Source organism: Salvelinus namaycush, chromosome 11, assembly GCF_016432855.1.
Source record: "Salvelinus namaycush isolate Seneca chromosome 11, SaNama_1.0, whole genome shotgun sequence".
Classification (NCBI taxonomy): Eukaryota; Metazoa; Chordata; class Actinopteri; order Salmoniformes; family Salmonidae; genus Salvelinus; species Salvelinus namaycush.
The window spans coordinates 25029407-25048615 of NC_052317.1; the positions used below are offsets into that span (position 1 = coordinate 25029407).

The window sequence follows — 19209 nt, forward strand, 5'->3', positions numbered from 1 at the left end:
AACCCTGCACCTGTGTAGCGACTACTGGGGCCTCAATGACATCACTGTAAAAAATTGTTACCCGCTTCCACTCCTCTCCTCGCCTTTTGAGCGCCCCCTAGGGGGCGACCATTTTTTGGAGGTTGGACTTTCGGAACGCCTACCACCTGGTTCGGATACGGGAAGGAGACGAGTGGAAGACAGCCTTCAACATCGCTAGAGGAGACTATGAGTACCTAGTTATGCTGTTTGGTCTGACCAACGCTCCTGCAGTGTGCCAGGATCTGGTCAACAATGTGCTCCGTGACATGTTGAACCGGTTTGTGTTTGTCTATCTCGACGACATCCTTGTCTTTTCCCGGTCAGCTCAAGAGCATGTTCTCCATGTCCGACAAGTCCTCCAGCGCCTCCTGGAGAACCAGTTGTTTGTTAAAACAGTTAAATGTAAATTCCATTGTTCCACTATCTCGTTCTGGGATACGTCATCGATGCAGGGAACATTCAGATGGATCCTGACAAGGTGAGAGCGGTGGTGGATTGGCCCCAACCCACATCCAGAGTGCAGCTGCAACGTTTCCTGGGATTTGCTCATTTCTACTGCCGCTTTATTCGACTCTACAACACCCTGGCCTCCCCCTTTTCACTCACCTCTCCCAAGGTTCCGTTCATGTGGTCCCCTGCTGCTGACCGGGCGTTTCTGGATCTGAAGCACCGTTTCAGCACTTCCACCATCCTGATCCATCTGGACCCATCCCGTCAGTTCGTGGTGGAGGTTGACGCCTCGGACATTGGAGTGGGGGCCGTCCTGTTCCAGCGTTCTGCCAGGACCAAAAGCTGCATCTGCGCTTTCTTCTCCCATCATCTCGATTCTGCTGAGAGGAACTATGATGTGGGAAATCGGGAACTTCTGGCGGTCAAGATGGTGCTGGAGGAGTGGAGGCACTGGCTTGAAGGGGCGGAACATCCATTCTTAGTGTGGACCGACCATAAGAATTTGGAATATCTCCTCACTGCCAAGCGCCTCAACTCAAGGCATGCTCATTGGGCTCTTAAATTTTTTTTTATTTCACCTTTATTGAACCAGGTAGGCCAGTTGAGAACAAGTTCTCATTTACAACTGCGACCTGGCAAGATAAAGCAAAGCAGTGCGACACAAACAACAACACAGAGTTACACATGGAATAAACAAACGTACAGTCAATAACATGATAGAAAAAAAAGTCTATATACAGTGTGTGCAAATGGCGTGAGGAGGTAAGGCAATAAATAGGGCATAATAATTACAATTGAGCAAATTTACATTGGAGTGATAGATGTGCAGATTATGATGTGCAAGTAGAAATACTGGTGTGCGAAAGAGCAAAAAAGTAAATAAAAACAATATGGGGATGAGATAGGTAGATAGGATGGGCTATTTACAGATGGGCTGTGTACAGCTGCAGCAATTGGTTAGCTGCTCAGATAGCTGATGTTTAAAGTTAGTGAGGGACATAAGTCTCCAACTTGAGCGATTTTTTTCAATTCGTTCCAGTCATTGGCAGCAGAGAACTGGAAGGAAAGGCGGCCAAAGGAGATGTTTGCTTTGGGGATGACCAGTGAGATTTACCTGCTGGAGTGCGTGCTATGGGTGGGTGTTGTTATCGTGACCAGTGAGCTAAGATAAGGCGGAGCTTTACCTAGCAAAGACGTATAGATGACCTGGGGCCAGTGGGTCTGGCGAAAAATATGTAGCAAGGGCCAGCCGACGAGAGCATACAGGTTGCAGTGGTGGGTGGTATATGGGGCTTTGGTGACAAAACGGATGGCACTGTGATAGACTGCATCCAGTTTGCTGATTAGAGTGTTGGAGGCTATATTGTAAATGACATCGCCGAAGTCGAGGATCGGTAGGATAGTCAGTTTTACGAGGGTATGTTTGGCAGCGTGAGTGAAGGAGGCTTTGTTGCGAAATAGGAAGCCGATTCTAGATTTAATTTTGGATTGGAGATGTTTAATATGAGTCTGGAAGGAGAGTTTACAGTCTAGCCAGACACTTATACATAGGTATTTGTAGTTGTCCACATTTTCTAAGTCAGAACCGTCCAGAGTAGTGATGCTAGTCGGGTGGGCGGGTGCGGGCAGCGATCTGTTGAAAAGCCTGCATTTAGTTTTACTAGCATTTAAGAGCAGTTGGAAGCCACATAAGGAGTGTTGTATGGCACTGAAGCTCGTTTGGAGGTTTGTTAACACAGTCTCCAAAGAAGGGCCAGATGTATACAGAATGGTATCGTCTGCGTAGAGGTGGATCAGAGAATCACCTGCAGCAAGAGCGACATCGTTGATATATACAGAGAAAAGAGTCGGCCTGAGAATTGAACCCTGTGGTACCCCCATAGAGACTGCCAGAGGTCCGGACAACAGGCCCTCCGATTTGACACACTGAACTCTATCTGAGAAGTAGTTGGTGAACCAGGCGAGGCAGTAATTTGAGAAACCAAGACTGTTGAGTCTGCCGATAAGAATACGGTGATTGACAGAGTCGAAAGCCTTGGCCAGGTCGATGAAGACGGCTGCACAGTACTGTCTTTTATCGATGGCGGTTATGATATCGTTTAGTACCTTGAGCGTGGCTGAGGTGCACCCGTGACCAGCTCGGAAACCGGATTGCACAGTGAAGAAGGTACGGTGGGATTCGAAATGGTCAGTGATCTGTTTATTAACTTGGCTTTCAAAGACTTTAGAAAGGCAGGGCAGGATGGATATAGGTCTGTAACAGTTTGGGTCTAGAGTGTCACCCCCTTTGAAGAGGGGGATGACCGTGGCAGCTTTCCAATCTTTAGGGATCTCAGACGATACAAAAGAAAGGTTGAACAGACTGGTAATAGGGGTTGCAACAATGGCGGCGGATAATTTTAGAAAGAGAGGGTCCAGATTGTCTAGCCCAGCTGATTTGTATGGGTCCAGGTTTTGCAGCTCTTTCAGAACATCTGCTATCTGGATTTGGGTGAAGGAGAAGCTGGGGAGGCTTGGGCAAGTAGCTGCGGGGGGTGCGGAGCTGTTGGCCGGGGTTGGGGTAGCCAGGAGGAAAGCATGGCCAGCTGTAGAGAAATGCTTATTGAAATTCTCGATTATCGTGGATTTATCGGTAGTGACAGTGTTTCCTAGCCTCAGTGCAGTGGGCAGCAGGGAGGAGGTGCTCTTCTTCTCCATGGAATTTACAGTGTCACAAAACTTTTTGGAGTTAGAGCTACAGGATGCAAATTTCTGTTTGAAAAAGCTAGCCTTTGCTTTCCTAACCGACTGCGTGTATTGGTTCCTGACTTCCCTTGCATATCGCGGGGACTATTTTCGATGCTAGTGCAGTCCGCCACAGGATGTTTTTGTGCTGGTCGAGGGCAGTCAGATCTGGAGTGAACCAAGGGCTATATCTGTTCTTAGTTCTACATTTTTTGAAAGGGGCATGCATATTTAAGATGGTGAGGAAATTACTTTTAAAGAACGACCAGGCATCCTCTACTGACGGGATGAGGTCAATATCCTTCCAGGATACCCAGGCAAGGGCCATTCCCCCCTGTTATTCATTCGATTCAATTTTTACCATCGCCTACCACCTTGGGTCCAAGAATGTGAAGACTGACACCCTCTCCCGCTTGTATAGTTCCGCTGCTACGCCATCTGACCCTGAGACCATCCTCCCTACCTCCGGTCTAGCAGTTACACTAGTCTGAGGTATTGAGAGCCGGGTCTGCAAGGCGCAGCGTTCCCAGCCGGACACCGGATGTTCATACCAGATTCGGCCAGGTCCCCGGTCCTGGAATGGGCCCATTCCTCCAAACTCACCTGTCATCCCGGCTTCTGTCGGACGTTGGCTTTCATCCGCCAACATTTTTGGTGGCCCACCATGGTTCCGGACATCTCCTCATTTGTCACCACCTGCACTGTGTGCGCACAGAACAAAACTCCGCGGCAAGCTCCAGCTGGCCTCCTTCAACCACTCCCTGTTCCTCATCGCCCTTGGTCCCATATATCCGTGGACTTTGTCACCGGTCTCCCTCCGTCAGATGGCAACACCACCATCCTTAATGTGGTGGATAGGTTTTCCAAAACTGCACATTTCATTCCCCTTCCCAAGTTACCCTCAGCCAAGAAGACGGCCAACTTATGGTGCAGCACGTCTTCCGGATCCATGGACTTCCGGTCTTCCGGATCCATGGACTCCCGGTCTTCCGGATCCATGGACTTCCGGTCAACATGGTCTCTGATTGGGGTCCTGAGTTCTCGTCCAGGTTCTGGAAAGCATTCTGCACCCTCAATGGTTCATCGGCCAGCCTGTGCTCCAGGTTTCATCCCCAGTCCAACGGCCAATCGGAGCGAGCCAATCATGACCTGGAAACTACTTTTCGCTGCCTCGTCTCTGCCAACCCCACTACCTGGAGCCAGCAACTTGTGTGCGTGGAGTACGCCCGTAACTCCCTTCCCTGCTCAGCCACTGGACTCTCAACCTTCGAGTGTTCCTTCGGTTACCAGCCCCTCTTCCCCGAGCAAGAGGTCAGAATACCCTCGGCCCAGATGTCGGCGTACCTGGAAGAGAGCTTGGCCCGCTCTTCTTTAGATCTCCTCCATGTATCGGCGAGAAGCGGATCGCCCCCGGACCCGGCTCCACGCTATCAACCCGGGCAGAGGGTATGGCTGTCCACCCGTGATATGCCCCTCCGGGCGGAGTCTCGAAAACGTTCCCCCCATTTTATTGGTCCATTCCCCATCTCTAAAGTCCTTAGCCCCTCTGCTGTTCATCTTCTGTTGCCCCGTACCCTCCGTATACAGTACCAGTCAAAAGTTTGGACACACCTACTCATTCAAGGGTTTTTCTTTATTTTTACTATTTTCTACATTGTAGAATAATAGTGAAGACATCAAAACTATGAAATAACACATATGGAATCATGTAGTAACCAAAAAAGTGTAAAACTATCACAATATATTTTAGATTTTAGATTCTTCAAAGTAGCCACCCTTTGCCTTGATGACACAAATACTCTACTGTATTTATACCTGCGTTTTCTGTTTGTCTGTTGCCAGTTCGTCTTGTCTGGTCAAGTCGTCCCAGCATGTTTTCCATGTGTTACCTGTGTTACTCTCTAGTTTTGTTTTCTAGTCTTCCCTGTTCTGACCTTTCTAGCTGCCCTGACCCTGAGCCCGCCTGCCGTTCTGTCCCTTATTGACTCTGCCTTGGATTATGAACCTCTGCTTGCTCTCGACCTGCCCTTTAGCCTGACCCTTTGTGATAATAAATATTCTGAGTACCGAACCATCCACCTCCTGTGTCTGCATCTGGGTCATACCTGAGTCGTGATACTTTTTGAGGTGCAACGGGAGAAGACAGATCCCTTATTGGAGCGCTAGTGTGCTTTGTTCCACCAAATGATAATCATTACCCTGTCTATGTAGACAAGTGAATGGTGCTAGAAACCCACTCTGCAGTGATGTTTGACTGAGGTCGCAAAACAACTGCACAACCACTGGGTTATTATAGAGCCTCATTAAGTGAAGCGACTACAGAGCGGCAAAGAGGGAAGGAGAGAGAGAATAGAGAGAGGGAGGGATGTAAAGAGGGAGGGGAGATAGAAATAGGAAGGGAAGGGATATGGAGAGAAAGCAAGAGAGATCAATGGTGAGAGAGATATATACAGGAATTGAGAGAAGGCAGAGGGAGAGGGAGGGAGATGGGGAGAAAGTAAGAGAGAGAGAGAGAGATGGTGAGAGAGATACATACAGGAATTGAGAGAGAGCAGATGGAGAGGGAGGGAGATGGGGAGAATGAGAGTGAAAAGAGAGAGATAAAGAAAGCAGTGAGCGAGAGAAAGAGAAAAATCTGAGCTGATTTCTGAGGTGATAGCTACAAACACAGATGCCTTTCCACACTTAAAATGGAGACTATGACTAAAGAACCCAATTAAGGATCTTTCTTAGGGGAGCCATCTTGGGAGGGAGATGGGGGATGAGTCTTGGTGGGACGTGAGCCCTGGGCTACACACACTAATTAGACTGAGGCAGGGGGTGGAAGGGGGGTAGAGGATGTGAGATCCAAGCCTGTCACTGGGAGGGAGATGGGGTCCATGGAGCTCCACAGTCCCAGAAACAAAATTACTCTCACATTTAACTGCTTCACTTACGGACAAGAGTTTGAGTGGTGTAGCGATGATGCTACAGCACAGCAAACTCACTCATACAATACTCCTCTCTCTGTTCTCTGTCTCTCTCTCCTTTCCTCTCGCTGCTATAGCTACTTCAGTGACAGAGTGAATTTTAGGAGTACATTTGAGGCTACTGTTAGATTTGAGTTGAAACTGTGACGGCGACAAAGAACAAATACACTCTCACATTTACCCACTTGTTTGGAGAGAGTCAGTCAGAATATTCACTTTTAATAGCCACACAATTGGCGTCATGTAACATTTGTACAAAATTGAACTGTCTAATAATTATTGTACATGTTTGAAAACGTATCTGTGAGGAACTGTTTAATCTGATGCTATGAGGACCAGCTAGCCTCAACAGGGTTTTGTAAAACACGTTTAGAATCAGACATTTGCAAAGTGAATCTCTTTAAACAGGTAAATGAAACCTGGAATATATTTCTCATGCGGCGTTAATGACACTTTCTGTCAGAAAGTGAAATAGAAATACAAATGTGTGTGTTTTAGCGTACAGATCCGATGATGAATTCCAGCACTGAGCATCCCTCCCTCTGTTTGGTTTTAACTTTTCCCTGTAGTACAGTGAGCGAGAGAAAGAAGAAAAAGAGAATGCCTCAAAGGCTTCTGGGAGTTTTTGTCATGTTTCCCTCCAGACACTGTGTTCGCATGTACACATCAGATCCACCCTTGGAGGAAGAAACAGAGACACATACTCTACATACACACACACGCACAAACATACACACATACACATACACAAACACACACACACATACACACTGCAGTGAGAAACTCCTCCTAGGATCATTAGGTTTGTCATGCTGTCTAATTCTGATCCACCTACAGTAGGAAAGTAGAATGCCACGACTGTGTTACGTCGTCGCCATTCATCTCACAATGTTTACATCCCCTTTTACAGGGCTGACGACTGTTTGTACAGCGTGTTTGTACATCATTATAAATACATTTAAATATTAATTATAGCGCATCACAAACACACAGTTGTGCCCTTTTATTCACTTTTATTTTGCTGCTCAACTCTTTGAAATGGTGACAGCATTGTGAGCACCTGGGGTGATGAAGAGAAGAACGGCTTGTCATTTAAAAAGATAAAAACAGAAGTTCAAACGCATGTGAAGCTGTCACACTTGGCAAATGAAGATAGTGTATTCTCAAAAAGTGAAATGTAGATCGGCCTCAGAGTGGAAAGTGTTAGGGACATGGTGCACTCAAGGTGGGGGCATATTCCAAATGGGCACATTCTAAAATCAATCTTCATGGGAATTATAGTCCCAATGTACCGTTGTAGCGGTATTAATTAGAGAAAGGTAAAGAAGATTTTGTTCGGGCGCCAGGCAGGTATTAACCCTGCCAAAAGGAAAGTGCAGGATTTCGCCACACCGTGTCAGAATAATGCTTCGCCTCGTTTCAGTTTCTCAAAGTCGGCGAGAGACCCAAAAACACAGATAAACATCACACTCCAAAAAACACTGACAAACTTAACACTAAATAATATAATGTAATATTGTTTAAATAATATTTTGTGTGATGACTGCGTATATTTGGCTCTCGCAGACTTTGAGAAATTACCCTAAAATTGTTATCCGATCTACAGTAGAATGGGCTATGCTATTACATATGCTCATGCAATAATATCATTAGTAATACAGCAAACCATGGTGATTATTTCTGCTCTATTTCCAAGATATAATCTGGGTATTTTCCCCAGAAATGATGGATGTCACGACATGCATCGCTGTTTACACTAACACGGCGACACGCCAGTTAATACATTTCCTTAATTTAAAACAGAAAAATCGGTTACAGCTTGGCAATAATGGCTATCACACACAGAGGAAAAAGGAGGATGTAATTTGTGAGAAGAAGTACAACATGATACAGACGTGTTCTTGTGACTTCTAGCACTCATTACAGAGCTGGATCTTTGGACAGAGCATCGGCGTCTTTGAAGGAATCCTTTTAAAAGACACTCCAATTAAGGTGTGTCCTGCGGGTATCTAAGGAAAGAGGGAGAAGGAGAAGTCCTAGTGTACCAATTGAGTACCCACTCACTCACTCCCCTCCTCTCATCTCATCTCCTCTCCTCTCATCTGTCAATTGGAGCAGGACATACATGACTTCCAAGGAATGATAATGAAAGTGTAGTATAAAAAAGAGCCCCAGCCAAGAGGAACGAGGGGGAATCTCGTCCCAGAAAAAATGTAAAAATGTAAGTGGAACCGCAAAATGAACTTCCACTTATAGAAAGATTTAAGCTGTGGCTAATTCACTGCCACCACCATCAGTTAATATATCTGCCTCATTAACCCAGTGGAATAGTAGAGCATTGTCAGTGACTCAGTGCCTTATGTAATAAGGAAGAGACATATCCATTGAATATAATACTGAGGAAAGGGGAGAACAAAAAAAACGTCAGTCCTGAGTACCCACAAACCCCTGGCTTGTCCAAACCAGGGTAAGGGCATGGGAGGAAGTAAGAGTACAGTAGATTGGAGGAGAGACTAGAAGAGGATGTGTCTCCTACCCCTATGGGTGCATGGGTGGTGGACTGTAGGGGGTAGTGGGAGAGAGAGAGAGAGAGAGAATGAGAGAGAGAGAGAATGAAAGAGAGAGAGAAAGAATGAGAGAGAGAAAGAAAGAGAGAGAGAGAGAGAGAGCGAGTGAGAGAGAGCAGGGAGACCATACCGGAGACCACACCACAGCTAGCCCTGATAGCACTAACACTGAACCATAGGCCCTCCCCATCAGTACCTCATGCAATATCTCCACTCCATATTTTAATGGGATGGGGGAAGGGGAGAGGTGGTGTGTGGAGGGTGGGGATGGGTCTCAGGAGGATTCTGGAAACAATGGTGGTCTAGGAGAGAGCAGAGTCTCTTCTGGATTGTGGATTCTGGGTCACTGAGGCCCAGGAGTCAGTCAATCTGTCCGGTCCGAGGGGGTGGCCGGGCGGGGGTCCTGGGAGGGCTGATTAGACGGAAGCTCTCCCATCATCCATCTCGACAGGCCGGCGAAAATTGTCTACCCCTTGCAGGGTAGAGTTCACAGGGGGAGGCGGTGTGGGAGGATGGGAGGACGGTGGGGGAGAAGGGGGGAGGCGGTGGGGGAGAGGGGGGTGGCCCTGCATACCTGTCACAGCCTTTGGTCTGTTTCAGGGAATCTCAGCAGCAAATTAATAAAATATCATTGCTGCTTCCCTTTACCTGCCTACCATGGCAGACAGCTCTCCCTCTCCTCTCCTCTCTCCCCCCTGCCTGCTTCCCCTATCCTCTCTCCCCCATGCCTGCAGTAACCCCCTGACCTCTCTGACTACAGTGAGAGATGAGGAGTCGAGGTAGCCAGAGAGTGGGCCAGAGTGTCAGGGTGTAGGAGGAGAGAGAAACTCAAAACTCCAGGTAGACCAGGCAGAGAGAGAAGCAACATCTATCTCCTCATCGCTGGATGACAGCTTCACTACAAAGAGATTGACAAATTACTTCACCATGTTAGGGAGACATTTTTGAGTAGTGATATAAAAACAACATCCCGAAACAAACAACTCGTATACGGTACATAAACTTTGACTAGCATTATGCCGCAGTATGGATCCAGTAGAAAAGAGACATCTACAGTTGAAGTCGGAAGTCTACATACACTTAGGTTGGAGTCATTAAAACTCGTTTTTCAACCACTCCACACATTTCTTGTTAACAAACTATAGTTTTGGCAAGTCGGTTAGGACATCTACTTTGTGCATGACACAAGTAATTTTTCCAACAATTGTTTACAGACAGATTATTTCACTTATAATTCACTGTATCACAATTCCAGTGGGTCAGAAGTTTACATACACTAAGTTGACTGTGCCTATAAAGAGCTTGCAAAATTCCAGAAAATGATTTTAAAAATAAGGAACTTCAGGCGGAGTCAATGGATGGTCTTGGTGTTAACAAACTGCTTGTGTATCTTATATAATGTATGTAATGCTGTGTTCTGAATGTATGTTTAAGTGTGATAAGCCTGTGTGTGAGTGTGTGAGTGTGTGAGTGTGTGTGTGTGTGTGTGTGTGTGTGTGTGTGTGTGTGTGTGTGTGTGTGTGTGTGTGTGTGTGTGTGTGTGTGTGTGTGTGTGTGTGTGTGTGTGTTTGAGCATGTGTGCACACGTGTGTGTGTGTCTATGTGCGTATGCACCCACTTGGGGTTGCTTCAAGAGCATGCCATGGCACAGGTTGAATTTGATGATCATCTTATCCCCTATGCTCAATACATGCTCTCCTTTCATAACCCTCTGCTCCACAACAAAGTGCCATAGATCTTTCATGTTTGCTCTCCGTCTCTTCACAAAGGGTGTAAAACAATATAAGCATGAAACAACACCTCCGGGAGCTGGATCCCAAAACATGTCAGAGTAAAAAGTAGGAAAAACATCCCCAGGTTATTTGAGATTGTTTACAGGTACTTGTAACAACCCTGGCTATAGCGAAAACACTCGAAACACTCGTTCCAATGAGAGATGAAGTGGGATAAATCACATGCTGTTTGCCATGTTGTGTAGAGAGATAGAGAACACACACAAGACGTGTTAGTTAAACACAATACTTTTTAGTTACTAATAACATTGTCCTCCATGAGGAACCTGTATGTTGGTGGGTGGTGCATCAACACTTCTTTTATTCATGCTGGTCTGTTCTGTAGACTCAACTGACCGGTAGATAATAATCACATTCACCTTCCTCCTGGCACACCATGGATATGTGTTTACTGGCTGAATCTCAATATGAACTGTCTGATCAATGCTAAGCTAAAACCTTGGATTCACCCTTCCATCTGCTGGCTAGATGCTAATACTGAGCTAGCGCCACCAATCTGTGTAAGTGGAGGTTGGGGTTAGAGGTCAGTAGTATGACGTTCGGTAGACTCTTAGAAAAAAAGGTGCTATCTAGAACCGTAAAGGATTCTTTGGCTGTCCCCATAGGATAACCCTTTGAGTAACCGCTTTTGGTTCCAGGTAGAACTCTTTTGGGTTCCATTTAGAACCCTATCCACAGAGGGTTCTACATGGAACCCAAAATAGTTCTCCCTGGAATCAAAACGGCTTCTATCTGGAACCAAAAAAGATTATCCTATGAGGACAGCCGCAGAACCCTTTTGGAACCCTTTCTCTAAGAGTGTACTAGCGGGTTTCACAAGGTGCTTGGACATATGAACATCTCTACTCAGATGGCTATATTCATTTATGTTAGGGTCCTTAGTTCTCAACTATGAGAGATACAAGAAGTACTGATAGAAAATAAAAGATTTGTACAAGGAACTAGGAAAGATGTGGCATGCCCTGCCAGGGTACAATTCCCCCAAATATGATCGAGCTGCTTAAAAACAACAAGATGACGACTGAAATTATTTAATTTTGTTTAAGTACTCTGAGGATAGTGGGAAGAGATGGCTTGCAAATGGATTATCTCTACAACGTTGAAAGTTTCAAAGAGTCCAATTTCTAACTTTGTTGAAGGGCAGATATGGCATCCCTACAGTGACAGATCATATTTAGCTATGAGTGCGTCCTCTGTGATTACGAGGCTGGGAGTTGCTGGCATATTATTGACTGAACTGTGTTTTTTTCTCTGTACAGTATAGTTAATACTCCCCAAAAAGCACATTCTCCTAATCCTTCTAATTCCAGATATGTAAGGTCTAAGAAGCAAATCAAATCATTCTGTATCTGTTGATCACAAATTAGTTTGGAAACCAACTGGAGTAATTCTGTCTGAGTCTCCCAGTCTCAACCGGGACAGAGAGGAGGCAAAGTGTAATGTGTGTATGTGTGTGTACTCCTGCTTGCATATGTATGTATGTGTGTGTGAGTGAGTGAGGTGAGTGAGTGAGGTGAGTGAGTGAGTGAGTGAGTGAGTGAGTGAGTGAGTGAGTGAGTGAGTGAGTGAGTGAGTGAGTGAGTGAGTGAGTGTGTGTGCTTGGTGTTGGTGACCACTACCAGGGCTAAGTTTGGGTTTACCTGTAGCTCGGTCTGGAAGAAGAACTTCTGTGGGCACGGGGAGCAGTCGTATATCTTATCCTCCTGGCCATGGGCTGAGAAGATGTGTTGCTGGAGCTTGCTGGCCTGGACAAATACTATAGACAGAGTGAGGGAGAGAGGGAGAGAGAGAGAGGGAGAGAGGGAGAGGGAGAGAGAGAGAGAGGGAGAGAGAGAGAGGGAAGGAGAGAGAGAGAAAGGGAGAGAGAGAGAGAGAGGGAGAGAGAGAGGGAGAGAGGGAGAGGGAGGGAGAGAGAGAAAGGGAAAGAGAGAGAGAGGGAGAGAGAGAGAGAGAGAGGGAGAGAGAGAGAGGGAGAGAGGGAGAGAGGGAGAGAGAGAGAGGGAGAGAGGGAGAGAGGGAGAGAGGGAAAGAGAGAGAGAGAGAGAGGGAGAGAGAGAGGGAGAGAGGGAGAGGGAGGGAGAGAGAGAGAAAGGGAAAGAGAGAGAGGGAGAGAGGGAGAGGGAGGGAGAGAGAGAGAAAGGGAAAGAGAGAGAGGGAGAGAGGGAAAAGAAAAATTTGTTTCTTTTTTGAAATCATAGTAAAATATTGAAAATGTTGCTAACAAAACAAATACACTATCAGGAAATAATGGCAAATGCAAAATTAACCACAATGACATAGGCTAAATGAAACAGAAACAAAAAAGAGAAACAAATGATTGTAAAGCCAATATATATATGCGTCGACAATAGCTAGGAAAACGCACTAAATCCGGGCGCCTGAATATGTTGTACGGACAATAAAGGACATTATGTCAGTAATTAAGAAAAAAATAAGTGAACTTTGATAGGCCTATCTGACAATCTTTGAACAGAGTGGTCATACCCGGCTGTTCTGCTACAGTACAGTGAGCTAGGACATAATGTTATGAGAATAATGATGATCTTTATTTAGTAATACTGTGGGGACAACAAACTAGAAAATAAACAACCACAGAAGAAATTGGCATTGCTTCGTGAAAAACATGGCCTCCATTACTCTACATCGCTAATGATATTGACAATATAAATATTCATGCAGATGCACTATTTATTTATGCAGACTAAGACTACAGTCACTATGATATAAACACATACACGCATACAACTTGCCTAGCACTTAAAATATATAAATATATACTATGCATTTGTGCTTTAATTAAGCCATAGATAGTCCACGTTGCTACAGTAGACTAGGGAGATGGGTGTATGCGTGTGTGCTTGTCCGTGTAATTTGTGTGTCTGTGTGTGTGTTTGTGAGTGTGTGAGTGTGAGTGTGTGTCTCTTCTGTGTTCTCAGAGGGGCACTTCAAACATGGCGTTTGTTATCCCAGACCCCTGTGCTTTAAGGAAGTACGTACCGGCTGTCTACTCTCTAAGGTTTGGCTGCTTCCGAAAATTTACCATGTGGGGCCAGGCTTCATTTGAATTTCTTAACGGCTCAAAATAACTTTTCTCTTAATGCATGCACCGCCTGGGCTGAGGGGCTGAGGCCCACAGGGAGGTGAATGAAAAGCAGCCGCTAAAGGTGAGGTGTCTATTTGAGAGCACTTTGGGGTCGCTTCAGCCCATTTGCCCCTGATGGGAGCCACACTGCAGCGCACGGGCGCATGGCGGAGCTCGCAACATCAACATGTCCCAATTTGAGTGCACCAGGGAGAGCTGATATTAATTATTGAGCTGTATATGCCTGAGGCTCACTTAGCTCTGGCAAACAGACACCAGGATGGCCGCCACCTATAGTCCTGAATTTTTTTTTTTAAATAAACGTTTATATATCTCCAGCTAGCGCTTTACATCCAGAGTGACAGACACTGCCTGGCTACTAATTTCTCAGTGACAGCTGTCTGTGGTACACGACTAAACTAAACACCGTGTTGAACACTGATATGAACAAAGTCACTCTAATGAACCAAGAAACAATGCTACAGCTATGGTTATGGGTTATGGCACACTTTTAAAAACAAAAAGACAGAGATAGAGACAGCTTGCTGGATGTTCTATTCACAACAGCCTTGTTTTATCCCAAGGTTAACTACAACATGAGAATATCCAACGCTTTAACTATACAACTACTTTGTTCTAAAAGGCTACAATGATTGTGGCTTTGATTGTGTTTTTGACATATTTTTTAAAACTGAAAATAGGCTAGCAGACAATAGCTGTTTTTTAAAGCCATGGTTTTGTCTGTCTGCTCTGCATAGAAACAGGTCAAACCAACAACAGTGAGTTATCAGTCTTGGACTGGGAGGCAGAGAAATCCCTACGACAAAAAAAAAGCTTCAAGACTGGGAGACATCACTACAGACCCAGGTTTGATCCCGGGCTGTATCACAACCGGCCGTGATCGGGAGTCCCATTGGCCGGCGCACAATTGGCCCAGCGTCGTCCGGGTTAGGGGACTTTACAAGTAGGCCGTCATTGTAAATAAGAATTTGTTCTTCAATGACTTCCCTAGTTATAAATAAACACTTTCATCTGGGGGTTGGGTTGCAGACCCCACACCTGCCTACCTACAATACAGTACACAAGAGAGGTGTCAGGTGAGCTCCTCATATCATGATGTTAACATGTCTACAGACCTTGTTCATACATCAATATTCAGTGGGTTGAAGTCATTGGTACGTTTGTACCAATCCTTGAAACATATCCCTGGCAAATATGCATTCACAGCTTGATCATCAGAAAATGTAACACTATGAGTAAAAACACCCAGTGGGCTAATAGGGGAGTGTTGTCTAACTTTTTATTTAGCTTTTATAATGCATTTTCCCCCAGGTTTACATTCACCTATTTGCAGGTTTTACTATATAATTTCTTCCATTCTAGACAAATGTCCTCATCTGCTTGCATGCACCTCCCCTATATCAAGGTGTTGTGGAGGTTCCATTATGCACTGCACTTTTCCACACACTAACTATACCACATGCCAATATAGTCTACCAGTCTAACTGTCTATCCTGCCTTCTATCCACCTTTCATAATGACAATAGTGGTAGGTTGATAGTTTGTCCAGATCTGCAATATGCTAACTAACAATGATACCACACGTAAAATCATTCAAAGCTGCAACAATGTTCAGTAAAAGCGGAGAGGCAGCTCCAAAAGCTCCCCTATTGATGTTGTTTAGGGACAATTATCTTACCTAGACTAGCCTACAACACTACATAGCAATGAGTAATTGCCTTATTGTTTTCAAGTGAGTACAACATTCTACTCTAGGCTGTAAACTGCAGTGAAATTGTAATTTGAATAACGGTACAAAAGCCCTGTGATTTGAATATTTCATTCCATTAATTAAATTTGTATCAGTTGTGGGTCTACTCTGGACAGTTTATAAGGCATATAAAGGCACAATACCAGGCCAGTCTGGCTGTATTTTAAGACCTGAGATGCGCTGTCTGTTGCGGATCATCATTCTCCTAAGTCGTGCTATAATAATGTGGTGTAACGGCTTTCTAGCTCTTCCTCCTCCTCGGACGAGGAGAGGAGAGAGGGATCGGAAGACCAATGTGCAGCGAGGTATGATGACATAATGATTTATTATACAAAACGACGAAACACGAAATAACACTCTAGTAATACAAAATAACAAAACGAACTAAACAGACCTAAACTTACGAACTTACATGAAACGAAGAACACACGAACAGGAACAGACAAACCGAAACAGTCCCGTGTGGTAACATGTACTGACACGGAAGACAACCACCCACAAACAAACAGTGAGAACAACCTACCTTAATATGACTCTCAATCAGAGGAAACGTCAAACACCTGCCTCTAATTGAGAGCCATACCAGGCAACCCAAAACCAACATAGAAACAGAAAACATAGACTGCCCACCCAAAACTCACGCCCTGACCAATAAACACATACCAAACAACAGAAAACAGGTCAGGAACGTGACAGAACCCCCCCCTCAAGGTGCGAACTCCGGGCGCACCCCTACAACTCAAGGGGAGGGTCTGGGTGGGCATCTGTCCGCGGTGGCGGCTCCGGCGGTGGACGAGGACACCACTCCACCACTGTCTTTGTCCCCCTCCTTAGCGTCCTTTGAGTGGCGACCCTCGCCCCCGACCATGGTCCAGGAACCTTCACTAAGGCCCCTCCTACATAGAGGAGACAGCTCAGGACAGAGAGGTAGCTCAGGACAGAGAGGTAGCTCAGGACAGAGAGGTAGCTCAGGACAGAGAGGTAGCTCCGGACAGAGAGGTAGCTCCGGACAGAGAGGTAGCTTAGGACAGAGGGACAACTCTGTACTAATGGCAGCTCCGGACTGAGTGGCAGCTCCGGACTGGGTGGCAGCTCCGGACTGAGTGGCAGCTCTGGACTGAGTGGCAGCTCATGACTGAGTGGCAGCTCATGACTGAGTGGCAGCTCATGACTGTAGGGCAGCTCATGACTGGAGGGCAGCTCATGACTGAAGGGCAGCTCATGACTGGAGGGCAGCTCATGACTGGAGGGCAGCTCATGACTGGAGGGCAGCTCATGACTGGAGGGCAGCTCATGACTGAAGGGCAGCTCATGACTGGAGGGCAGCTCATGACTGGAGGGCAGCTCATGACTGGAGGGCAGCTCATGACTGAAAGGCAGCTCATGACTGAAGGGCAGCTCATGACTGTAGGGCAGCTCATGACTGTAGGGCAGCTCATGACTGTAGGGCAGCTCATGACTGTAGGGCAGCTCCTGACTGTAGGGCAGCTCCTGACTGGCTGGCGGTTCTGGCAGCTCCTGACTGGCTGGCGGCTCTGGCAGCTCCTGACTGGCTGGCGGCTCTGGCAGCTCCTGACTGGCTGGCGGCTCTGGCAGCTCCTGACTGGCTGGCGGCTCTGGCAGCTCCTGACTGACGGACGGCTCTAGCGGCTCCTGACTGACGGACGGCTCTAATGGCTCGGGACAGACGGGCGGCTCTAATGGCTCGTGGCAGACGGATGGCTCAGAAGGCGCTGGGCAGACGGATGGCTCAGAAGGCGCTGGGCAGACGGATGGCTCAGAAGGCGCTGGGCAGACGGATGGCTCAGAAGGCGCTGGGCAGACGGATGGCTCAGACGGCGCTGGACAGACGGATGGCTCAGACGGCGCTGGGCAGACAGATGGCTCAGACGGCGCTGGGCAGACAGATGGCTCAGACGGCGCTGGGCAGACAGATGGCTCAGACGTGCTGAGGCGCACAGTAGGCCTGGTGCGTGGTACCGGAACTGGAGGTACCGGGCTGAGGGCACGCACCTCAGGGCGAGTGCGGGGAGAAGGAACAGTGCGTACAGGGCTCTGGAGACGCACAGGAGGCTTGATGCGTGGTGCCGAAACTGGAGGCACTGAGCTTGAGACACGCACCACAGGGAGAGTGCGTGGAGGAGGAACAGGGCTCTGGAGACGCACTGGAAGCCTGGTGCGTGGTGTAGGCACTGGTGGTACTGAGCTGGGGCGGGAAGGTGGTGCCGGATATACCGGACCGTGCAGGCGTACTGGCTCCTTTGAGCACTGAGCCTGCCCAACCTTACCTGGTTGCATGCTCCCCGTAGCCCGTCCAGTGCGGGGAGGTGGAATAACCCGCACTGGGCTGTGTTGGCGAACCGGGGACACCATGCGTAAGGCTGGTGCCATGTACACCGGCCCGAGGAGACGTACTGGAGGCCAGATATGTTGAGCCGGCTTCATGGCACTTGGCTCAATGCTCACTCTAGCCCGGCTAGTGCGGGGAGGTGGAATAACCCGCACCGGGCTATGAACACGTACAGGAGACACCATGCGCTCTACTGCGTAACACGGTGTCTGCCCGTACTCTCGCTCTCCACGGTAAGCCCGGGAAGTTGGCGCAGGTCTCCTACCTGACTTCGCCACACTACCCTTTAGCCCCCCCCCCAAGAAATTTTTGGGTTGTACTTGCGGGCTTCCAGCCTTGCTTCCGTGCTGCCTCCTCATATCGTCGCCTCTCCGCTTTAGATGCCTCCAGCTCCGCCTTGGGACGGCGACACTCCTCTGGCTCTGCCCAGGGTCCTTCTCCGTCCAGAATCTCTTCCCATGTCCAATCCTCCTTGACCCACTGCTGCTGTCGTTGCTGTCCGTTAACCCGCTGCTTGATCTGGGTTTGGTGGGTGGTTCTGTAACGGCTTTCTAGCTCTTCCTCCTCCTCGGACGAGGAGAGGAGAGAGGGATCGGAAGACCAATGTGCAGCGAGGTATGATGACATAATGATTTATTATACAAAACGACGAAACACGAAATAACACTCTAGTAATACAAAATAACAAAACGAACTAAACAGACCTAAACTTACGAACTTACATGAAACGAAGAACACACGAACAGGAACAGACAAACCGAAACAGTCCCGTGTGGTAACATGTACTGACACGGAAGACAACCACCCACAAACAAACAGTGAGAACAACCTACCTTAATATGACTCTCAATCAGAGGAAACGTCAAACACCTGCCTCTAATTGAGAGCCATACCAGGCAACCCAAAACCAACATAGAAACAGAAAACATAGACTGCCCACCCAAAACTCACGCCCTGACCAATAAACACATACCAAACAACAGAAAACAGGTCAGGAACGTGACATGTGGTCACATATGCTCCCAGCAGGCCCAGTTGTTCCGGAAAGCGTCATGCGTGCTCTGCCTCCTCTCCGATCCGAGCAGCTATTCCTCGCGCACCTAGAACCTAACACTTCAATATAGCCTAAATATTTGTCATTTATCTTTTAAAATGTATTACCTTTTAGGGGAGACAGGTAGCATAACGTTAAGAGCGTTGGGCCAGTAACCAAAAGGTCGCTGGTTTGAATCCCTGAGCCGGCAAGGTGGAAAAATCTGCATTTCTGCCCTTGAGCAAGGCAGTTAACCCCCAACAACACCTGCTCCCCAGACGCTAATGACATGGATGTCGATTAAGGCAGCCCCCTTCACTTCTCTGATTCAGAGGGGTTGGGTTCAATTCAGTTGAATGCATTCAGTTGTGCAACAGACTAGGTATCCCCTTTCCATAAACACAACGTTTTAATCTGATTAAGCTACTTCAAAAGTCTCCTGTAGGCTA

General features: G+C 47.1%; 1 protein-coding gene across 1 annotated transcript in view; it reads right to left on the reverse strand.

Moving 5' to 3' along the window:
* The window catches only part of LOC120055568 (zinc finger protein 521-like), a 99610-nt gene that overhangs the window by 24805 nt on the left and 55596 nt on the right, over window positions 1-19209 (reverse strand). The window contains exon 4 of the mRNA XM_039003443.1: window positions 12165-12280. Coding sequence (XP_038859371.1) covers window positions 12165-12280 — 116 coding nt within the window. The remainder of the gene's footprint in view (window positions 1-12164; window positions 12281-19209) is intronic.